This window comes from Berghia stephanieae, chromosome 3 (assembly GCF_034508935.2).
Source record: "Berghia stephanieae isolate SIO BIC M18660-M18661 chromosome 3, UCSD_Bste_1.3, whole genome shotgun sequence".
NCBI classification, from domain to species: domain Eukaryota; kingdom Metazoa; phylum Mollusca; class Gastropoda; order Nudibranchia; family Aeolidiidae; genus Berghia; species Berghia stephanieae.
The window spans coordinates 32,395,090-32,417,436 of NC_088362.1; the positions used below are offsets into that span (position 1 = coordinate 32,395,090).

At 35.8% G+C, this 22,347-nt stretch overlaps 1 protein-coding gene across 1 annotated transcript; it reads left to right on the forward strand.

The window, feature by feature from the left end:
• Positions 1 to 925: 925 nt before the first annotated feature.
• LOC144967546 (kinesin-like protein KIF22-A) lies at positions 926 to 21,535 on the forward strand. Its single transcript, XM_078904939.1, has 16 exons — positions 926 to 1,241; positions 3,550 to 3,677; positions 4,310 to 4,470; positions 6,077 to 6,222; positions 7,446 to 7,610; positions 8,018 to 8,093; positions 8,936 to 8,980; positions 9,378 to 9,525; positions 10,045 to 10,186; positions 11,867 to 11,957; positions 12,662 to 12,776; positions 13,927 to 14,085; positions 14,959 to 15,036; positions 15,307 to 15,431; positions 15,740 to 15,799; positions 17,799 to 21,535. The coding sequence occupies exons 1-16, from the start codon at positions 1,090 to 1,092 to the stop codon at positions 17,817 to 17,819; spliced, it is 1,812 nt and encodes a 603-aa protein (XP_078761065.1). The 5' UTR covers positions 926 to 1,089; the 3' UTR covers positions 17,820 to 21,535.
• The last annotated feature ends 812 nt before the right edge of the window (positions 21,536 to 22,347 follow it).

Genomic DNA, 22,347 nt, shown 5'->3' on the forward strand with positions numbered 1-22,347 from the left:
CTTCTTGTATGCCGCATTTTCGTGAATGGTCTTTCATTGCTGTGGTCGAGGAGTGATACAATGAACATTTAGGGCAAGTTCGCCTTTTGAGAAGTGATACCCCTTTCCCATCTTGTTTCTTGAGAGATGGGCAATACTCATCATAGCAATTTATCTTTAGCTGTTTTGAAAGGAACAAACTTTGAAATAGGCTTCCAAATCTTCCATTATTGCCTATCTCCAAACCATCATCACATGAAGCAAGTGGTACAGGTGGTGGCAGAAAACGCTCTGGAAAAAAAGATGAATAGTTAGTACGCCAAGGTTTGCAGCATGAGTTGTCACTGCATCTCACTATTTGCAGCAGATATTGGGATTGACGAATGTGTTTTATCTTCCAATCATCTGTTTCTTGAAATTGAAGTTTGGGTCTTGGATTTTCAGGTGGAGGGATGAATTTTCCAACTACTGGGTATCCATCTATTATCGACTCGGACCAAATATTGGCTAATATTTTTCCAGCAGCTTCAAAGTTCCTTTTTTCCAGATCAACATCAACAGTCTTGTTGCTTCCATCAAGATGACGTCCATGAATATCAAATGGTAAGATGACAGATGCTGTATCCTTTGAAAGCGGTGCCATTCTTCTTTCCACCTCATTATAAGCACTGGAACCTGGAGCGTGTGTAAAGACAAATACAGCATCAATATGTTTTGATGACATCATCTTGGGTCTGACCCCCCCCCCTCCCCCATGTCAACACATGTCAACATTTGGTAGACCCCCCCCCCCCCCCCCCCCCCCTAGCTGATGACGTAATATGTGAACGCTCCCTAAGGAGCAGGCACCTGTGCAGGATAAAGATCACTTGTTCAGATCTTTACAAATATTCTGTATGGAATCAGATCACTACAATCTTTTCCCTATTCTCTGATTGGTTGAATCGCTTTTTAGCGTTTCCTCCATCTGTTTATGAATTGTGGTTTTTGTTTTGAGTGCTGAAAATCAAAACGAATGCTTGTTTTACTTTCAGAAATGCTTTAGAAACTTATTTTGATGGTCCAATTATCTTCTTTCTGTTTTTATTTTAATCTTGGAAAACTAAAAAAATGGATAAAAAACCTCGTACGAAAGTTAAGGTTGTGATTCGCGTTCGTCCTCCGCTAAATGAGGAGGATCTTACATGTGTGTACCCATCCAAATCCCAAAACAGTGTCGAAATTTTTAATCACAGAAATATCAAAGAAAATCTTCAGTATGAGTAAGTCTCTAGTTGTTCAGATTTTAAACCTTTTTAGAGTTATAGTTAATGACCAAACAGTGAGATTTACAGTTATGGGTAATGAGAAGGGAGAAGTTATATCCGACCCAATGCAACTCTCTTGTGTGTCTTGTCTTGATTTGTTGGTGGATTTGTTTTTCTATTATTATTATTATTCATATTCTATTCGATTGATTCAGAGTCAGAGTCGACCCTGAACTGAACAACTGCAGAGAGTTATTCGGAGGCGAGTCGCAATTATAGTACTCATTTATTCAGATGAAGTCATCAAAAGTTGAGTCGCAGTAGTTAAAAGAGTTGTCCAGCCAGAGTTGAGTCTCAAAACTCAAGTCAAAGTTCAAAGTCAGTCAAGGATTAATAGAAATAATGCAGCCTAATAATAATCATGAATCATGTGTTTTTGCTTTTGTAGAGGATAAGGACACAACATAATATTGTTAAGAGTTAGAGAACACGCCAGTTTTGGCTTGGGGACGACGATTTTTCCATTTCTTTCCTGGGGAAATTGGGTTTTTATTTTCTTTTCATTTTATTTTGAAATTAATTTAATTAGGGAGTTTAATAGAAATTCTAAATGTACCTCACACACTTGAAACCAATGTCATATGAAAGAGCTGGCAACACAGATTACAAAACAGTTTGAATTTTGTTTGTATCTTGATTAGAAATGTAGTTACGGCAGTTCAAAGTCTGAAATTTCAGACCGATTTTTACCCCAAAATTACCATTGCAAAGTTGTGACCGAAATCGCGTCATGTTAATAAAAAATGGTTAAAACAGTCAATATGGAGTTCTTATCATATATTGTATACCAAAATGTTCGTCTTATCGAGGACAATGCATTAAAATTAATAAAGAGGAAGATAAACATTTCAAATTAACACATTATTACATAATATGACGCAAATGTTACATAATCAAAAACTCGGCTAGACGTAAGAAACAATTTGCTCTATCACTTTTGGATTTATCCCCAATATCTCACTGAAACAATTGCAAATAATCCCCTCTTCTAATTAATACATAGAGAATAAAAAAGGGTTTGAGAGTATTTAAATGAAAAGATATAAACATGTTGTGTAATGACATAATGAGTTTATATTTACCTATGGCAATTTAATTGCATATAAATAAAATGGTAGATTGAAAAAGTTCAAATAAATTGAAACAGATTCCCTATTATACCTAATTAGAAGGAAAATTCTGGCTTTTAATACTTAAAAAAATTCTGCTGAACCACTTTGGGTTTATTGCTATTACATCATTTGAACTGACAATTAATATAATTTTATCCCCCCACCCCCTCCCCCCTTCTCTCTCAATGTATGGGGGTGTCAAAACTAATAGAACTTCTTACCATAATAATTATTAAGGCTAAGGCCTTTAGAATATGGATACAAATGATAAACAAATCTAAACATATGGGAAAGAAACTTGATGACTTGATGGCAAAGTAAAATAAAATTAAATTAAAGCAATTGGTATTTTTAAAATATCGATATTATCAATATCGGATTTCACAAAGAGAAGAAATATACGAACTTTTAAAACAAAAACTATAAAATGCCTATAAATAAAGTTGGAAAGTATGTATTCAAAATAAAATCATAGTACTGAAAATATTATGGACTAAATTTAACATAATACATAACTAAATTTAAAATATCGATATGAATATATCGATATCGTCCGGCAGCCATGATGAAAAGATAATGTAAACAAGGAATTTCGGCGCAGAGTTAAAAGGTGTCTGCGCATCGATATAGAGCTCTGAAATTTGGCATGAATAAAGTTTAGATGTTATTCTAAAAACAAGCGTTTAAATTTTAAAAACACACGCGGTAAATAAAAAAATAAATGCATTTGAAAATTGCCAAATTTTAACTTCATATAACTTCTGGAATTATTAATGGATTTTTCCTTAATTGGCACCATTTAAAAGGAATTTGAAAGACGAAAATAATGATATCAAAATATCTGCGATATTCCTCTTTACAACGAAGTTATGCATCTTTAATTGAACCCCCCAAAACGCGAACGGCAATTTTCGGTCACAACTTTCCTATGGGCGAGTTGGGTCAAAATTTGACTGCCACTGCTGCTGCTTACTAAACTGCCTAATTTAATCCTTTTACTTTTACTTTTATACTTTTCTTTCATTATTTTTTTTTCTTATTGTAATTGTACATTAGCCTATCATTCATGATACACCGGCAGGGCGGCCTTAAAGCTTGGAATTTTGGCTTGACACAATTTGCTTGAATTTTTTTCTCTGTCATTTCAATAGTTTCAGCACAGTGTATGACAAGACAGCTACACAGAGAGAGATCTTTGAGGAGTGTGTTCAACCATTATTGGGAAATTCATTTGAGGGACAGAATGTATCAATATTTGCTTATGGACCCACTGGTGCAGGTATTGATGATCAGTAATTAAATACTTTCAGTGATTGCGCTGTTTTATTTATTAGTTTTTTGTTGTAAGTATAGTTTGTGACCGCTTAGATATATCCCATTTATTAATGAAATCCTCTGTATGTGTGTGGGTGTGAGAGAGAGAGAGACTTTTAGTTTAGTAGTTTCAGATGAGACACATTGAATGATTGCTTTAGCAATCTTAATTCAGAAAGGTGAGTGGAGCATGCACTTACGTTGATATTTACAAGAAATGAAGTGAGTAGGAAAGTGCCAGAAGACACAAAAGAGAATTAAAATTTTGCGGGGCCCGTACCCATGACCTTACTGGAACGATAACTCCGCTTGGGCGGAGAGAGCATGACTCTACCGTATGAGCTATCCAGGATAGCTCATACGATAGAGTCACGCTCTCCCTGGTCGAAGCAGTCGACTGACTTTTTGGGATGTTTGTTTTTTTCTTGTATTTTTCTTTCTTGCTTTGTCTGACACCTTTCATACACACTTGTTCAATTCTTAATCTTACCCGGTGCCCTCTCCTTAATTTCTTACTTTGAATAATGTAAATGTGTTGCTAGAGTCCTAGAACTCTAACAAGGAATGAAAATGATTTTGTTTTTATTTGTTTCACAGGAAAAACACACACAATGCTAGGATCATCCATGGATCCGGGAATCACACTTAGGGTGATTAAATGGCTGTTTGAAAAATGTGGTAAAGACTTGGTGCCAAAGGAAGAAAGCTTACCGCAGACAACCATATCTCTCTCATATTTAGAAATCTATAATGAAAAGGTTTGGATGTACTTTAGTTGTTTTTGTATTTGTTCTTTTCACTCCATAGCACCTGGAGAATGTACTGAGCTGTCTCACAATTGAATTGAGCTATAAAGTGCTTTTTAAGAGCCACTGACTCGCAATTGAAATATTAAAAATGAACTGATAAACCTAGTTTTTGTAAATTATTGTTACCTTTTTATGGGGCGTAATTTATTGTCCTGGGGGTCTCAACCACTCAAATGGTCGAGCTTTCGCATCACAACCAAAGGGAATTGTGGTCATTAATTCTCACCTGTGTTGGTGTTATTTTGATGAGTTATAATATTATATTATTGAAATAGTCAGTGAAGATACCCTTTTTGTTGCAAGCAGATTAGTAACTACACAAACCTTTCTTCTAATAGCCTCTAGCACCATTGTAACTATATTATGCTCTTGATATCAGACGTTTTATTGTCTTTTAAGACACTAGTAAAAAGTCCGCAATTTCGCGGGGAAATAACTATTTTCATTCGATATTGTACTCACCATCATTTATTGAGGGCAGATTGGTAAACAACGTTGTCTATGTTACTTGGTACATCCTCTGTTTTTTTCTGTTAGGCCCAACATGAAGTGTAAGCCACTATAGACTCTGACCAAGGCTAACGTCTGCCTCTATCTCTTCCATCTATCTATATTCCTCACTTCCCTTTTACTTTACTTCTCTTTGAATACAAAGACGTTAGTACACTCTATTATAGAGTGTGTCCCCCCCCCCCCAACACACAGACACATAATTAATTAGTGCAGTTGCATCTAACACAATGCTGGGATTACAGTGATCCATGCTTGTAAATTTGATGTGTAGCTGCATGTAGGCCGTGCAGAGCAATGGCCTACGCACTCGACTGTGGCGAGCGGGCGACACTGACCCTTGACACAGGAACATACAGTTGTCCTTGTGTGTCTACTGTCTACTTTTGGTTTGTTCAGGCTAGAAGCTAGACAGATACAATTGACAGTTTGCCAATAACGTTTAACTAAATATTTCCAGGGCAATAATTATCACATCGATGGCATAAAAATGACAGTAATATTAGCAGTATATTAGTTGATGTTGTTAATCGGTGAAACTTATTTAAAATTTGTGTAAATCCGAATACCTTAATGTGATCAAGTGAATAATATCATTATGAATGCCACGATTTGCTGAAAAAAAAACAATTGGACAGCTATTGCTCAGGAATTTCTTTACGACTTGATGTTTATACTAGACAGATAGAGTTGATGGTGTGGCCATAAGTTAAACCTGGGTATTGTCCACCCGAAACCATCACATTGAAAGCTTCAAAGGGGCAATGATAATACTTGATGTCATAAATAGATGAAAACTGTTGAAAACTTAGTGTAGATCTGAAATCCTTAAAGTAATTAAGTGAATACATTATTTCGAATGCAACCCTGAGTTCGTTAGTTGTGTTCGTGAAGAGTTCAAAAGAATGACCAAAAAAGATTTTTATCAAATTTTCATCAAATTTTAGAGGAGTATGTATTCAAATTCTCCCCCATGAATATACCCTTTTACTCTTTTCTGGGTATTGAACTTTAATTTTTAAAGTTTTGTTTCTTTCTTTTTTAGGTGCGTGACCTCCTGGCTGAGAACAGCAATGATCTGCCTATTCGTGAAGATAACAAACACAAAATATTTGTGGCTGGATTGACAGAGAAAGTCATTGATTCGTTTGAAACTTTTAAATCACATTTTGGACCTGCATGCAATAGAAGGTGATTTACTCAGCTTTTCTTTTCTCTTTCTATCTTTATTTCTTTCTTTTTTTTCTTTCTTTCTTTCTTTCTCTCTTTTACTGTTTCTTTCTCTGGGATTCGAAAATTGGCTTTGAAGAACATTACTACTAAGGAAAGAGGTAGAACATTAAAATTACATTTTGGACCAGCATGCAATAGGTGTTTTTCTTCATATATTTTTCTTTCTGTTTTTTACTTTCTTTCTCCGGGATGCTGAAGCGAATTTTTCGCAGGGTGAAGGTAGTCACAAACTCACGGTCAATGCAGTTTTGCAAGGTGAAGGTAGTCTTTATCTCAGGGTCAAGGTCAATCAATAACATCCTGTCTGTTGTCAAGTCGATGGGGAAGCGTCTACGATTCCACAATCTGAGGATTTCAGTCATGAAATTCATTGAAACTTTATTCAATTTGAATCATTATCATTGAAGATGCTGTTTCCTTTTCATATCACATTTGATCTTTATAAAATATAGATTTATTTAAGTTTGAATTCTTAGATCTAATAGTAGGCTGCATGGTAATTGAATGCCAAATCAATCGCTAAGCAGGTTAATTGAGTATTTAAAACCTTTAATGCCAAAGACCTAGGTCAACTACCAGCTATTTCTATCTTTTCTTTAGACATCATCTGATTTAGTAATAGTAATAGATAGTGATAAATCTTTATTGTTCTCAAAATGGATTTTGGAGTTGTGTTTGATGTGCTCAATGAGCACTGCTCATTGCATGGTTTATTCCTGAATACAGTGGAATCGGCATAAAGTCAACATATCTTGTTGGTTCTCTTTTCTTTAAACTTGAGCTTTTATATAGTTCAGTATCCATTAAACTTGCTCAAAGTGCTTTACAAGGGGTCCCTGGCCAACAGCAACACATGACACGACGCCTGTTAGGCGATGTTACATTTTCTTTTCGGACAGAGACAACGCCGTTAACAGCCATTTTACACCTGAGTACGGTGAGAGAATATGAGTAAGGAGCCTCTTCCAATGACTCAACTATGTGCTGAGCAGGGCTCGAACCCAAAACCTTCCGATTCGAAAGCGAGTGTCTTACCACAAGGCCACATAGCTGCAAACCTACTTGATAATGGATGAAGTCAACCAATCTTTCTGGTCTTCCAAGTTAGCTTTTTACTGGTTTCCACAGCATTTATTTGGACGGAATGATCGTGACTTTTTTTCTTTCTATCAAATCTGCAGGTCTGTAGCAGCCACCAATTTAAACGAGCATTCAAGTCGCAGTCACAGTATTGTATTGCTCAAGGTCACCAGGAAATTCAAAGACAAAGAATTCTTAGGTAAAATCCACCTCATTGATTTGGCTGGATCCGAAGATAACAGGAGGACCGGAAATAAAGGGATGAGGTAAAACTGAAAGTCTCAATGTGTTTGATAGATTAGCTTACTACTGATACAAATAGACATGCACGTCTTATAATCGTGTTTGTTTGTTTTTTTTTAAAGCTGTAATATTCATAATGTATTTTCTAGAAACAACCTCATTCTATAAAATTTAAGATTCAAAGGAGTAATGATTGGATATGCTTAAAAACTTTTGGAAATCAAAGCAAATTATGAGAAATAATCCTCAATATCTCACCACTCTTCAATTTTAATAGTTTTGGAAAACCACTCTTCAATTTTAATGTGTTACAGATTCTGTTCTAGAAAAGAAAGTTTTTTAGGTTTTTTTATTTTGTCGTTTGATTGTTGCATAAGTGAATGTTACTGGTGCCTTTTAAGAGTGATATCTATAAGATTTGTTTTTTCAGATTAAAGGAAAGTGGAGCAATCAACAGATCTCTCTTTGCTCTGGGTGAGGTTGTGGATGCTATCAATAAAAATAATGTAAGTATTAGCGGAATGTATATTTATATTTCAGGTGATATTGGTAGTGCTGTAACTTATTGTTCAATTACTCTTAAACAGGGCTGCCAACTATACGCTAAAGAAGCATATTATTACGCTTTTAAAATCAAATTACGTGTTTATGGTTTTTTATTCCATTTGTGTCGTCATCAAGGTAGTGTGGGTGGTTTAAGCATTTTTTTCTTCATCCCAAATCTTGTCTCACTGAAAATGGAAGAAAACTGCAATTCATCTACTTCCAGCTTATCTTGTTTTCAGAGGCCTAAACCAGAAGCGTTATTTGGGCAGAAGTAACCTTTACCATATTTATTGTGGAGAGGAATCTTCCAATAGTGATTGCAGATGATTATGGTGAAATAGTGTTTATGAATAATGCCTTTGTTTTGCACAATTACACCTTTTCCTTCAAAATTACACCCTTTTTCAGTCAAAATTACACTCTTTCTTCAGTCGGGGTTGGCAGCTCTGTGTTTAATGAATCACTTTTTTTTTTCTCCAAACATTTAAATGGAATGTAATTATATAATGTTTCGAGAGAGAAAAAATACTTGTCCATCACAACATTGTATCTTTTGAAAAGCATTGGAAAGTACTGTTTCATGTAGCAATAACCTTAAAAGGTTGTCACATTTGTTAATTTTTATTTTCTGTAGAGATTTGGTTGTTGTTTTTTTTTAAAGATGATATTTTTATTTTAAATGGTCATGAATGGCTATCTTTATGTCTTTTTATTTTTAGATAATAACTTTTATTTTTGTCATTAAACTGTGTTCATATCCATCATCTCTTTCTTCTATTTTTTTCCCCCCTTTCTTTTTTAGCCAAGAATTCCTTACAGAAACAGCAAACTTACTCGGCTACTTCAGGTATGCATGTCATAGATCAGATTTACTATTGTGTTGGGGTCCCGATAGCCCAGTTGATTGTGGCTAGCTAGGTCTGTTCGATTTTGTGAAAAGTACTTTGCGATAGACTAGCGTTTTATCCAAACGATCGTGAGCAATTGCTATTGTCCGTTTCATGCTATAGAAACTGGGATAAACTCCAGCTCCATGAACCTCATGTCTCTGAAGGACTACTTTATTTATTTTTTGTTCTTGTTTTATGGATTGTGAGTTTTCTTTGGGTTTATTTTTCTCTCTTTATTTATTTTTTTTTTTTTTTTTTTTGGTTTTGCTTTTGTTTTGTTTAGTACCTGCCAGCTATGGATAATTGGCACCCTTGCCTGTCTATCTTAACAGAAAATATTTATGTAACTTTCAGGACTCTCTTGGAGGAAGCTGTCACTCCTTGATGGTAACCAACATCGCCCCTGAGGAGCATTACTACTACGACACCTATTGCACCCTCAACTTTGCCAGCAAGAGCAAAAAGATTGTCAACACTTGCACCACCATAGTGACTTCCCTTGGTAATTCTATTACTTAACTAAAAAAAGTACCCCAACAAATTATAGTTATTTTGATTTGTATCTTATTTTACATAGTTTATTCTGAGAGAGAGACAGAGAGAACAGAAAGAGAAAAATGGGATGAAGAAGCTCCTGATGAGGGAGATAAGCTTAATTGTCTCTAATCACCTCACCCACATCACTTTATTCCTGCCGAAATATCTTGACAAAGGTGTGCATGAACCGAAATAGTGCCAGACAAAGCAGAAAGAGAAAAAAAACCGAGCCTGTCTCGACTGGGGATCAAACAGGTCAGATGTGCTACCATTACACCACAGAGGTTTTATTTCTTTCTGCTGTGCAGTTCCTCAAGAATATTCATCCCCATGGGGAAATTTTCTCTTCAGATTCTGACAGAATTTCAAAGGCTTTTTGAAAGAAACAAAAAATGTCTTTAATAGTTTACATTTGCCAGTAGATCTGTGGCAAAGGTGTCAAAAGTTAATAAATCTCATAAATCAATGTGATTTTGAATTCCAGAAAAAACCCATCCATTGCTCAAGAGAAATGCCACTTCCGATAGCCACTTGCCTTCAATCACTAAAAAGATGAAGACAGATGATTCCACCACTCCGTCTGCGTCTCTTCATTCATCTACTTCGTCTTCTAATATTTTACCGAGGTGAGAAGTGTTTTCAGTGTTTGAAGAGGTTTTACTAGATTTCTCAGTATGTTATTTTATTGAATTTTAAAAGTAAAGAAGGAATTCTTAAAGCTTTTACAGGCCAGTTGTAAAACTTTCTTCTATGACTGAAGTTTGTAAGAAAAGAACTGAGTGGGGTTCCTTACCTCCCATAGTGGGCAGGGGGCACTTACTGTGTCTTCTATCCCCCTATATTTGTTTTCCAACTTGCTTTTTGTCTTAGAGATTACTTGGTTTTGTCCTGGTCCTGGCCGGATACCTTGGCTGAGAGGGAAGCAGTCAAATGTTGGTTAGTTTTGGGAAATGATATTTCTTTTCCTTCGTAAATCGTCTCTCTATTATGCTATGTATTATGTTTTGTTGACATATATATGATTTGTAAACATTTGAGTGTGTTCCTCTTAGTCGGGACCTGTGCTTGTGACTGGATGAGACTTTTAGGTGATCTCAAACTAAGTACTTAGATAGTGTGCTCTTGGAATCTACATCTGTTTCATACTTGAACTAATTCCCCTTTTTCTTACCTTTTCTTGGGTGCTTTAATTGTAATTCTAGAACTTTTTACTTATGCAATCATCCTTCCCAAACATATACATTGTGACTGTGCATAGAAGTTTAGTATATTTCATCAAATAAAAAAAATGACCCTTTTGTGTCGCTCCCCCCTTAAGGATGCCACAAATATCTGTGATTATTCAATGCAAAATGCAGTCATCCTTTCAGGGACCAAGTGGTTAGACACTCGCTTTCGGATCGGAAGGTCCCGGGTTCAAGCCTCACTCTAAGCATAGTTGAGTCCTTGGAAAAGGCTCTTTTCTCACATTCTCTCACTGTACTCGGGTGTAGAATGAGAATCTGGCTGTTTGACAGCGTTGTCATTGTCCAGGGGGAAAAATGTAATATTGCCTAACAGGCGTCATGTCCCGTCCTACATGTTAAGTGTTGCTGTTGGCCAAGGACCTTTTGTAAAGTGCTTCGAGCATGTTTATTGGATATTGCTCTATATTAAAGCTCAATATCAAAATAGTGACATTGATGGTACAGTGGAATCATTTGATCCCTGTTTGAACTAGTCCTAGTTGTCTGACTTTTTCTTTGGTGCTTTTAACTTCAGATCTACATCTTTTCTTGTATTTTTGATCATCCTCCTTTTTACTGGTACTGAAATGATCTACAAGTTTGCTAGTGAAGTGTTGTAAAACCCCTAAAAACAAAACAGATGGTTATTGTATGTCTCAACTTTGTACTTTTTGTCCTGATCCAATCAAAGGTTCATTTTTTAAGATGAATTTGTAAATACACATTTTGCGGAATCGAAATTTGTCCACTTTGCCAGAATTATAGAGATAGATAGATGAAATTAACTTTGATCTAATACTAATATCATTAGAGCTCTGAATCCAAATTGGACTGAGACTGAATCTGTCCTGAAGTCATTTAACGTTTGAAGTATTTAATGGTTTATGTGAATTCTTTTTCTTTCTTCAAATTCTTATTATTTTGCCAAGAAAACATTAATATAATATTTGTTGTTAATGGAAAGTGTACGGATTTGATCGGTCTAAAAAAGTGCATTGATAAGACAATTATTTAATAAGGATAAGCCATTCATTACAATTTAAAAAATAAAAAATAATGAAGTCCCTCTATCTTTTACAGTCCTTGGAAGTCCTCTGTTAATGAAAAAATTGAAGAGTTGGAAAAACAAATCAGTGAATTTCGTGAATTGGCAGCAAAAGAGGAAACAAAGGTGAGCAAATAGATGCACATTATACAGACATGATGAGGCACAGAGATTAATTTTAAAAATTAAATTTAGCACATCTCTTTAATAATTGTTTTTTCATTTTAATAACAGATATATACAGTTATAAATTATCCAAATGTTTCATTTATCATCAAAACATGTTTACTCTCTTTTAAGCAATCTCTTTATAAGTGACTCAGTGTGAAAGTAGACTGCAACAATAATGTAAGGTTAGGCATTAGTTGATAACAAATATTCAGTACTTATTTAAGTAGTCAGCCTGAATAAGTACTTGAATATGTTTGCTGCCAAGTCGATACTTTTAGATACCCCATTTCTCAAAAAGTTTCGACTCTATTTTTTTATGATTTGGTTTTTAATCATTACTTCATATTTGTTCATTTGGTCCTTGTTTTGATACTGACAAAAATTTGTTGAAAGCACATTAAAAAAAATGATAAAATAGGTTATCGAATATTCAGATAGTTGACTTCTATATTATATGACGCCATGTCCGGGTGCCCGGTGAGCAGCTATCTAATTTCCTAAAAGAGATGCAAATTATCGATAGATAACTTACTTTGACAAGGGGGGGGGGGGGTAGGTTGGTAATCGGGTTATATCCGGTGCATGTAGCACTACATGGTTTCCATTGAATTTGCTTAATATCAATTATTTTTATTTTTATTATTTTTTTAACAAAATAGAATTCCAACTCGAAATCATCGCTTACCCCTCCAGTCAATGATGACAGTGCAGAATCGTCCCCTGATGTTGTTTATGCTACCCCCATCATCATGAAGAGAAAGAATGCTTTAAAAGGTACTATGCTGTTAGAAAAAGTAATAAACAAAAGGGAATATAACAGCTTTAAAAAAGAACAAAATACCAAACACCCCTTCTTCAGACAATAAAGACATTAATTCATTACTAAATTCCATATTGACGACACAGATGCTGTTATTTTCATTTTTGTTTATTACTTGATAAATGAAACGTATGAGTTGTGGCTTGTCCTGATCTCTATTTTTACATATATTTCCGAATTCCACCAACAACAGTCTATTGACTGCTTTATGTCTAGAGAAGACAGACTATTTTAAATTAGCCTTTTCTTAATATTTCAAACCACATTCTTTATTTTCCATTGGTATCAGAATAACTAAATAGATATTCTAATACAATCGTAACATTTAGTTTTCTTACAATTCTCAAGTGTGGCTATGTGGTCTGGTAGTATGACATTCGCTTTCGGATCGGAAGGTCCTGGGTTTGAGTCTCGCTCAGCACATAGTTGAGTCCTTGGAAAAGGCTCTTTACTCACATTCTCTCACCATACTCAGATGTAAAATGAGTACTTGGCTATAAATAGCATTTTCTCTTTCTGAAATGGTTCCGCCAAAAGTGGAAGGGTTGGTAGACATGCCTCTGTCAAAAAAAATAATAATATTGCCTAACAGGCGTCATGTCCCGCCTCACATGTTAAGTGTTGCTGTTGTCCAGGGACCTCTTGTAAAGCGCTTTGAGCATGTTTAGTGGATATTGTGCTATATAAAAGCTCAATTTGAACTTGAAAAATTCTCATGTCAACTATGTCTTGTAAAGAACACATTCGGTGGAGACTGGCCCTCTATAAATTTTATTTATATTTATATTTAGGGGGTCCCAATAGCTAAGTTGGTAGAGCACGCGCTTCACGTGTAAAGGGACCAAGATCGATCCCGGGTGCAGTGGAGATTTTTCTCTGACTCTCTACATATGCATGGAATATCGAACAAATATGTTCGATTTTCAATGAGGGTGAACTTGAGAGAGTTAAATTAAATAATTTCTGGGAAAATTGATCAAATCCTGTTTTCATTTGTCTTGTCTTACCTACATGTTGAATGTTGATATTGGTTAGGGGTGTTTAGTGAATATTGCGCTCTATAAATAAATGCTCAAGTTTTTTTGTTTTTTTTTTTATCTCCAGATACAAGTAATTTATTTCAAAACCTATTTGGTCGTCAAAAGCAAAAAGTGCACGAAAGACTGAAGAGAATTCTCGACTCTGGGCCCAGCTGTAGTCCCTTGTTTCAAGATTTTTCCTCAGACAAAAAGAACAACAAAAAGAGGAAATCAGACAGTGGTGGTATGTATTGTGTGACTATGTGGTCTAGTGGTAAACACTCGCTTTCAGTTCGGAAGGTCCTGGATTCGAGCCTCGCTCAGTGCATAGTTGAGTAGTTGGGAAAAAGGCTCTTCTACTAGCATTCTCTCACTGTAATTTGGCGTAAAATGAATACCTGGCTGTTAACAGTGTTGTCTATGTCGGAAAAAAATTGTAATATTGCTTAACAGGTGCCGTGCCTTGTTCTACATGTTACGTGTTGCTTTTGGTCCAGACCCCTTGTACCCATAGTGGGCAGGGAGGTACTTGCTGTGTCTTCTATCCCTCTATATCTAGGTGGGGTTCCGGACCCCCATAGTGGGCAGGGAGGCACTTAGTGTGTCTTCTATTCCCCTATATCTGTTTTCCAACTTGCTCTCTGTCTTTGTCTTGGGATGAGATTACTTGGTTTTGTCCTGGTCCAGGGCAGATACCAAGTGGGAGGGAAACAGTCAAATGTGCAGTTAGAGTTTTGGGAGATGATATTTTTTGTCTTGTAAATCATTTCTCTGTAATGCAGAGTCTTATTTTTGTTTTATAGATATATAATTTGTAAACATTTGAGTGTGTTCCTCTTAGTGGGGACCTGTCCTTTGGGTGATCTCAAAGTACATTGATGGTATGCTCTAACAATCTACAACTGTTCCCTATTTGATCCAGTTCCCCTTTGTCTTCCTTTTTCTTGGGTATTTTAATTGTATTTCTAGAACTTTTTACTATTCCATTTTCTTCCTTTTTACTGGCACTGATATGACCTAAATATATTGCAAGCACTGTAAAACCCTAAAAACAAAATAATTGCATTTAGATTTATTTTTGTTGTTGTAATGTTTATGTTTTGCATTGTTTCTACAGAGACTCCTTCGGGTAAAGGAAAGGACAGCGTAGTTTTGTCCAAATCAAAATTTGACCCAATATGGCAAGAAAAAAGAAGTGAGTTTTTCTATTGTTTTATTTTATTTTTAAGATGTAGAGTCACATTTCTCCATTACAATTGGCTGGATACTGTTGTCACCAGGAAATAGCAATTCGTTTTATGTCACGTTATGAGATGTCTGTCTATTTTTAAGATCTATATTTTTTAAAGAATTATTTTTAAGTGTTTAATTTTTTGGACCTTTCACTATGATTAGGCTTATTTTTAATATTTCAATTTTTTCCCCTCTGCTCTTCCATCACCACCATCCTTTCTTATTCTCAAAGATGAGGATTTCCTTGCAACGCTCAACTCGGCCAGTGTGAAAGATTTGCAGCAACTTCACACTGTTGGCACAAAGAGGGCAAAGTTAATATTTGAATGGCGAGAACTACATGGCCCTTTCCAACAAGTAATTTTTAATTAATTTTTTTCCATCAATATCCTTTATTTAAGATATGGCAATCTTGTTAAGATTTTTTGATATTGTAATTAAAAAGGGGCAGCATGGCTCATGGTATGGTCTTATCATGTCTCAGTTATAATACAACCTATCATGTCTAAGATATAATACAACTTATCCTGTTTAAGATATAATACAACTTATCATATCTAAGATATAATACAACTTATCATGTCTAAGATATAATACAATTATCATGTCTAAGATATAATACAACTTATCATGTCTAAGATATACTACAACTTATTACTTCACAGCTGGAAGCTTTAAAAGACATACCCGGGTTTACTTGCAAGTACTTTGAGAAATTTCTAAAGGTACGTTGACATTACTGTACTCAGAAAACTAAGTAGAGCGGGCACTTATGTTGATAACAACAAGGAATGGGGTGAGTTGAAAAGTGCCAGAAGACAATAGAGAATAAAATAAACTTTCCTCCGATGGGGGCTCGAACCCACAACCTTACTGGTACGACAACTCCTCCTGACCGAGGAGAGGGTATTGCTACTGTCAGAGCTATCCACCACTAACGACAACCCTATTGTCTTCTGGCACTTTTCTACTCACTTCATTCCTCGTCATTACTGTACTTCCATTTTATTTTTCCAAAGATTTTTGAATGGAAATATGTCACAGATTTCTACATAATTGCTTGATGACTTTGTATTTATTTTTTTAAAAATCCAAATTTTACTTGTGTGTTTTGCAGTTTTAAAATGTCTACTCATTTTCTGCTTGGATTTAAAACGTAATGGTCAATCAATTGATGTGAGTGATAAATATGGATAATCCATCACTAGACAGAATGTCCGATTGCGGCCGCTGATTTCCAACCCCTATCATGTCAGAACGCCCGATTGCAAGTGCTGATTCCCCATATCTAGTGCTTTGTTTTGAAGCTCTTTTTGGTCGGGAAAATACATTTTCATATGAAAAATGCGAATTTTCAAAAGAACGAGAAGAATGAAAGTGAAAGTAACTTTTTACCTTATCCGATTTTGACAATTATTAGCCAGGTCACTATTTTTTCATTTCGGTCCAAAAAATGAAGTCAAAAGCAAAAAAATGGCCTTTGATTTCCTAAATTCTTTGGTTCTTGAGACCATGTCAGACGATGATGACGATGTTGGAAGTGATTCTGGTGATGAATCGGACATTGAAGTTAATTTTGAAATGGAAGAGACATTGTTAGAGCCCGATATTGATGAAAATAGTGATCCAAAACCAACCCCAGAGTGGTTAGACTCGAGACATCCTAAACAATGTCAAACTAGAGGGTTTTTAGGCATTGTCAGGCGAAACATGTATGTGTCTTGATATCAAAATCTAGATAAATTGTTCCTTTATTTAACACAATTTAAATTATGAAAATCCTACAAATAGAGGTGGCACAATTTTTTGTTGTTGTGACGTGCGGTAAATTTTCTGGCAAGAGTTATCTCCCTGTCCCTGGTTGTTGGGATTAAACTTCCTGAGATTGGGCTGTCAAGCAATGGGTTAAATATCGTGATGTGACCTTTTTTTTTTTTTTTTTTTTTTTGATATTGCGCAGTATCCACCAAAGCACTTTACAAGGTGTCTGTAGCCAACAGCAACACTTGACATGTAGAATAAGACACACGACACCTGTCAGACGATTTTACATATTTTTAATATTTCGCCAGAGACAACGATGTTAACGATCAGGTACTTATTTTACACCTGAGTACTGTGAGAGAATGTGAGTAAAGAGCCTTTTCCAAGGACTCAACTATGCACCGCTCAGAGTGGGACTCAAACCCAGGACCTTCTGATCTGACTGCGAATGTCATACGACTAGACCACAGAGCTGACTTATAGTCATTGCCCTGAGTCTCTTATTTCGATGCTCAAAAACGTTTTGAATCACAGTCGTCATGATTACAGTGGAATCTGCTTACAGTGAACACAATCTTTTTGATCCGGCCCAGCGTTGCTTTATCAGGATTTTTAATTCAGGAAAGTGAGTGGAGCAGGCACTTATGTTGATAATAACAAGAAATGAAGTGAGTAGGAAAGTGGCAGAAGACAACAAAGAATAAAAACTTTGCGGCCGCGATTGGGGCTCGAACCTGTGACCTTACTGGTACGTCAACTCCGTCTGGCCGCCGCAAAGTTTTTATTCTCTGTTGTCTTCTGGCACTTTCCGACTCACTTCATTTATCAGGATTCCACTGGACGTCTTTCAAGGACAGCGGGTGATTAAATCGGTGACGGCTTTTGTATTGTTTGATTTTATGAATTTATCGGGAGTTATTGATTTATTTTTTAAAATAAAAATTTTGTTTTTGTTTCCAGAACAATCTTATTTCACAGTAGACTGACTGACAAAGCAATTTCCTGGTCAAGCCATATCGATCTCCTGCAAGATCTTCAGTCCAAATCCTAGAGTAATTCGTCATTAGAAACAGTGAAACTCTATTTTTATACCAGTCATTTATCGGCTATTTATTAAAAGAATTAAATTGAGCTTTTGTATAGCACAATATCCACTAACCGTGTTCAAAGTGCTTTACAAGGGGACCCTGGCCAACAGCAACTTTTAACATGTAGGACGTGACATGATGCCTGTTAGGCGATATTACAATTTTATTTTGCACAGAGACAAAGGAAAATCAGCAATAACCAGCATTCAACATCGCTTCCAATTCTGATGCCAAAGTCTTTTGCTTTGTTTATGCAGGAGTAAAGAATGAAAGTGAGTCACAGTGGAATAGCAGTATGTATGACAAAACAACCTTCATTAGGTCTGCAGGTTAGAGTTGGTGACCTTGAAGACACTTTGACGGTATGTCCTTAGAAAAGGCATTTTACACACAGTTTTCCTCTATCCAACCACCCATGATTGGATAAGATAAAGATCAGAACAAATGTGTATCAAAGGTGCCAGACAAAGCAAGAAATAAAAATAAGAGAGAAAAAAACTCCCAAAAAATCAGTCGACTTCGACTGGGGATCGAACCTCAGACCTGATTGCCGGTCGGGCATGCTACCACTACCATTAATTTTTTTTTTTTACTGGTATTACTTCTAGGGTGGTAAGTCTTCAATTTACCCATGGGCAGCCTTAAGGAATTGAAAATCTCGAGGTTGTCTTCGACATTGAATATATAAATCTATCAAACATTTACCAGGCCTGTACTGTAAATCTTCCGACAATTGTTGGATTTCCGACAGTACGATTTTGCTCGATAAATTCTGTTAGTGCTGACATTAAAATAAAAAAGAAGGTAAAAGTAAAAATAACATTTGTAACGTCAAAAGACAGAACCAACAAAAAAGAAAATAAAGATTTTATTTCATGCCTCGAAAAAATCAGTTTTTAATCCCGTTTCGAGCGCCGGCTTTAAAAAAAAAAAGGCAAAACAAACTAGTCAGCTAGGTATATTATCATTCCATCTTACTTGTCAGTTTTTACCGCCTGCATCTCCACCGGACGAGGATGTATTCACTGCCTACTACGTACTATGCTTCAGACGAGAGAGAGGGGTGACAAGTGTCTTGTCTTGTCGCAAGTTGTCAAACATGAGTAGTCAGTAATCAGCTAACACACACAGCGTTTGTTGGACTTGTATTATAATAACTATTCCTGAAAAAAAATTTGTTTAATTATGATCTTCGTTATCATCACATTTTCATTTAAATTTAAATCCCATATTTGTCCTTAGAAAATTATCCCGAATTATGTTCCTGAAAATTTGGCAGCTCTGTATTTTATTCGCCAAGGCAGCTTCATTAAAATTATTACCTCCCTGCCTACTATTACAAAATATTCGTAGAATTACGAAATTTCAGCTCCAATTTCAGAATTTTATGAACGTCTCAAAATCACTCAAACTTATTGGAAATGAAAGTTTAGTACTGGACTACTTCATTTTAAACACTTTGAAGTGTTATTTAATCCTCACGAGGGTTAATTGTTAAATCTATAAAGGCAACTGTAGCAACCATAATTTTTTAAAACTACAATTGTTAACATTTTCAAGTAGGCAGGTATGGATATTTGTGTCAATGCATGACATAATCAGTCGGAAGGTGAACATTTTGGATTTGCATTTTCTGAAAGAATATGCACCCCAGAGCATTTTAATCTTTATTTTGAATTAAATCAGGTGATATTTCATGAAGTTATGGTCAGATGTATGGGAAAAGGATCCAGCAACTTTTCTCAAATTTCATACTTTTTCAACTTGACTAGCTGTTAAAAAATATTTTGAGTGAAATTAAGATTTGACATTTCCCGAAGATGTACAAAAAGGGTTGATTTAGTCATTTATGACAAGAACTCATTTTTGATAAAAATTGACCTTCAAACTAAACTTGGCAATATATTTCAGTTCAAACCTTTTCACCATCCGACTGATTATGTCATTCACTGTAACATTTATATTTTAGCTTGACAGTTTGTACAGATGGCAACTCTGTTTTGAGGAAAAGATGCCTCTACTAGTACTAGTACTATCTAGATTTGAAAGTTTCATCATGGGGCAGTACAGATTGTCATCCTGTTCATCCAGGAAATTTCTGACTGGGGGCGGGGGAGACAAGGTGGCTGTGTGGTCAAGGAGGCATTGCCCTGTGACCTGGAAATCCGGGTTCAAGTCTCACTTGTTATTTTATTATTTTTTTTATTAATTTTCGTTGGGTAAGATTTGCTCCTATGATTATGGAAAGAACAAGAGAAAAGCTAAGGTGCAATTACAACTGAAAGCTATCTGATTGGACTGATAAGGATGTGTATTTTGACACATAGACATGATATTTTCCAATAGGGAACATCAGTGTGATGTCAAAAATACTGGTTCAAATTTCATTGGAAGTGGAAGTGTAGTACCACTCTTCTAGAGAGCTGGTACTTTGTGCAACGGATCTTCTGGCTTTTCTAGCCTAAATAAATGCTGGTCGTCAATAAAGTCAATCCATCTTCGCTCTTTTACTTTTATTTTTCACCCGGTAATCCTAAGAATCAGCCTATAAATTCTGCTACTAAAGTGATTATAAAATCATTATACCAATTTGTGATTCAATTTGTATCCTATTCATTATTAGTCCTGCGACTGGATGGGGTTCCTGACCTCCCATCGTGGGCAGGGAGGCACTTACTGTGTCATCTATCCCTCTATAGCTGTTTTCCAATTTGCCTTATGTCTTTGTCTTGGAATGAGATTACTGTATTTGGTTTTGTCCTGGCCCTGGCCGGAGTTCTAGCTGGGAATGGGAGGGAAACTGTCTAATGCATAGTTATTGTTTTGGGAGATGATATTTTTTTCCTTGTAAATCATCTCTCTGTTATGTATTATTATATTTGTTTTCAGTGTATAATGTAAGCATTTGAGTGTATCCCTGTTTGTTGGATTTTGTGCTTTTTATAGGTGATCTCATCATAAGTGCATTGGTGGTGAGCTCTTGAGTGCTTAATTGTAATTCTAGAACTTTTTACTGTTCCATTTCCTTCCTTTTTACTGGCGCTGATATAACCTAAATGTGTTGCAAGCGCCGTAAAACCCTTAAAAACAAACAAAACAAACATTAGTGGGATGAGACTTAACTTTTAGGTGATCTCAAACTATGCACAATGATAGTATGCTTTTGGAATCTACTCTTTTTTCTTGTTTGTATCATTCCTCTTTGTCTTATTTTTTCTAGGATGCTTTAATTGTAATTCTACTATCCCATTTTCTTCCTTTTTACTGGCGCTGATATGACCTAACTAAATGTATCGCAAGCGCCGTAAAACCCTTAAAAAGAAACAGTCCTCTGAGGACTGGTTACACACAACCAAGGAGTTTTGAACCAGAAGAAAGGAAGGTGTGACGTCACAATATTTTGTGACATTGATTTTTTTTTATTTATTTGGTATGTACAGATGCCCATCATCATAGAACTCTACTCATGCTTGTTATCCCATTGTCTATTTTAATTTTATGGTTTTATGCATTTTGAGAGATTTTTATCATTTTTTTTTTTTTTTACTTGTAATGTTTATATAATTGTATGATTCATACTATGAATAAATGGTCTGCTCATAGAAATTACAATTTTGGGAGTTTTCCCGTCTTTGAGTTTTTTAATTTTTATTTCTCCCTAAAAAAATGGATGGTTATGGCAGCATCCTATCCAAAGGGTAGCAAGCAACTGCTGTTGTCAGTTTCACACTAAAGAAAACATGACAAACTCTGGCTCCATGGGCTAAATGGCTATGAAGGAAAGAGATGATGATTTACCCTGTCACTGTGTCCTGATAAATCCAAGCAATGTGTCCTGATAAATCCAAACTGCGAAAGGGGGAGTGGGGCAGATAGCTCAGTTGGTAGAGCACTCGCTTCACTTGCAAAGGGGCAGAGATAACAATCCCACTGGGTGGGGTTCCCTACCTCCACAGTGGGCAGGGAGGTACTTACCGTGTCTTCTATACCCTTAAAAACATACACACACATAACAATCCCAGGTGAAGTCGAGATCTATTTCTGAAACCCCTGGCCACCCAGCAGTTATTGGGTAATTGGGAGTGTTAGATTTGATATCAACATACTTTGTGATAGACCAGTGTCTTATCCAGAGGGTAGCAAGCAACTGCTATTATTGTCCGTTTAATGCTATAGAAATCGGGACAAACTCTTCGACTCCATTGACATAATGGCTCTGAAAGAAGAGATGATAGTGATTTACCCTGTCACTACTGTGTCCGGCGGTAACCCATCTGTTTAAAATACTGTCACATTCACACACTTAAAAATACAACCTGGATGGGGTCTTTTGACCTCCCATTGCCCATGGTCGGCAGGGAGGTTACTGTTGCTGTCTTTTACTTCTATCTCACATTATTTCCCTTTCCATGGAGCTTTCT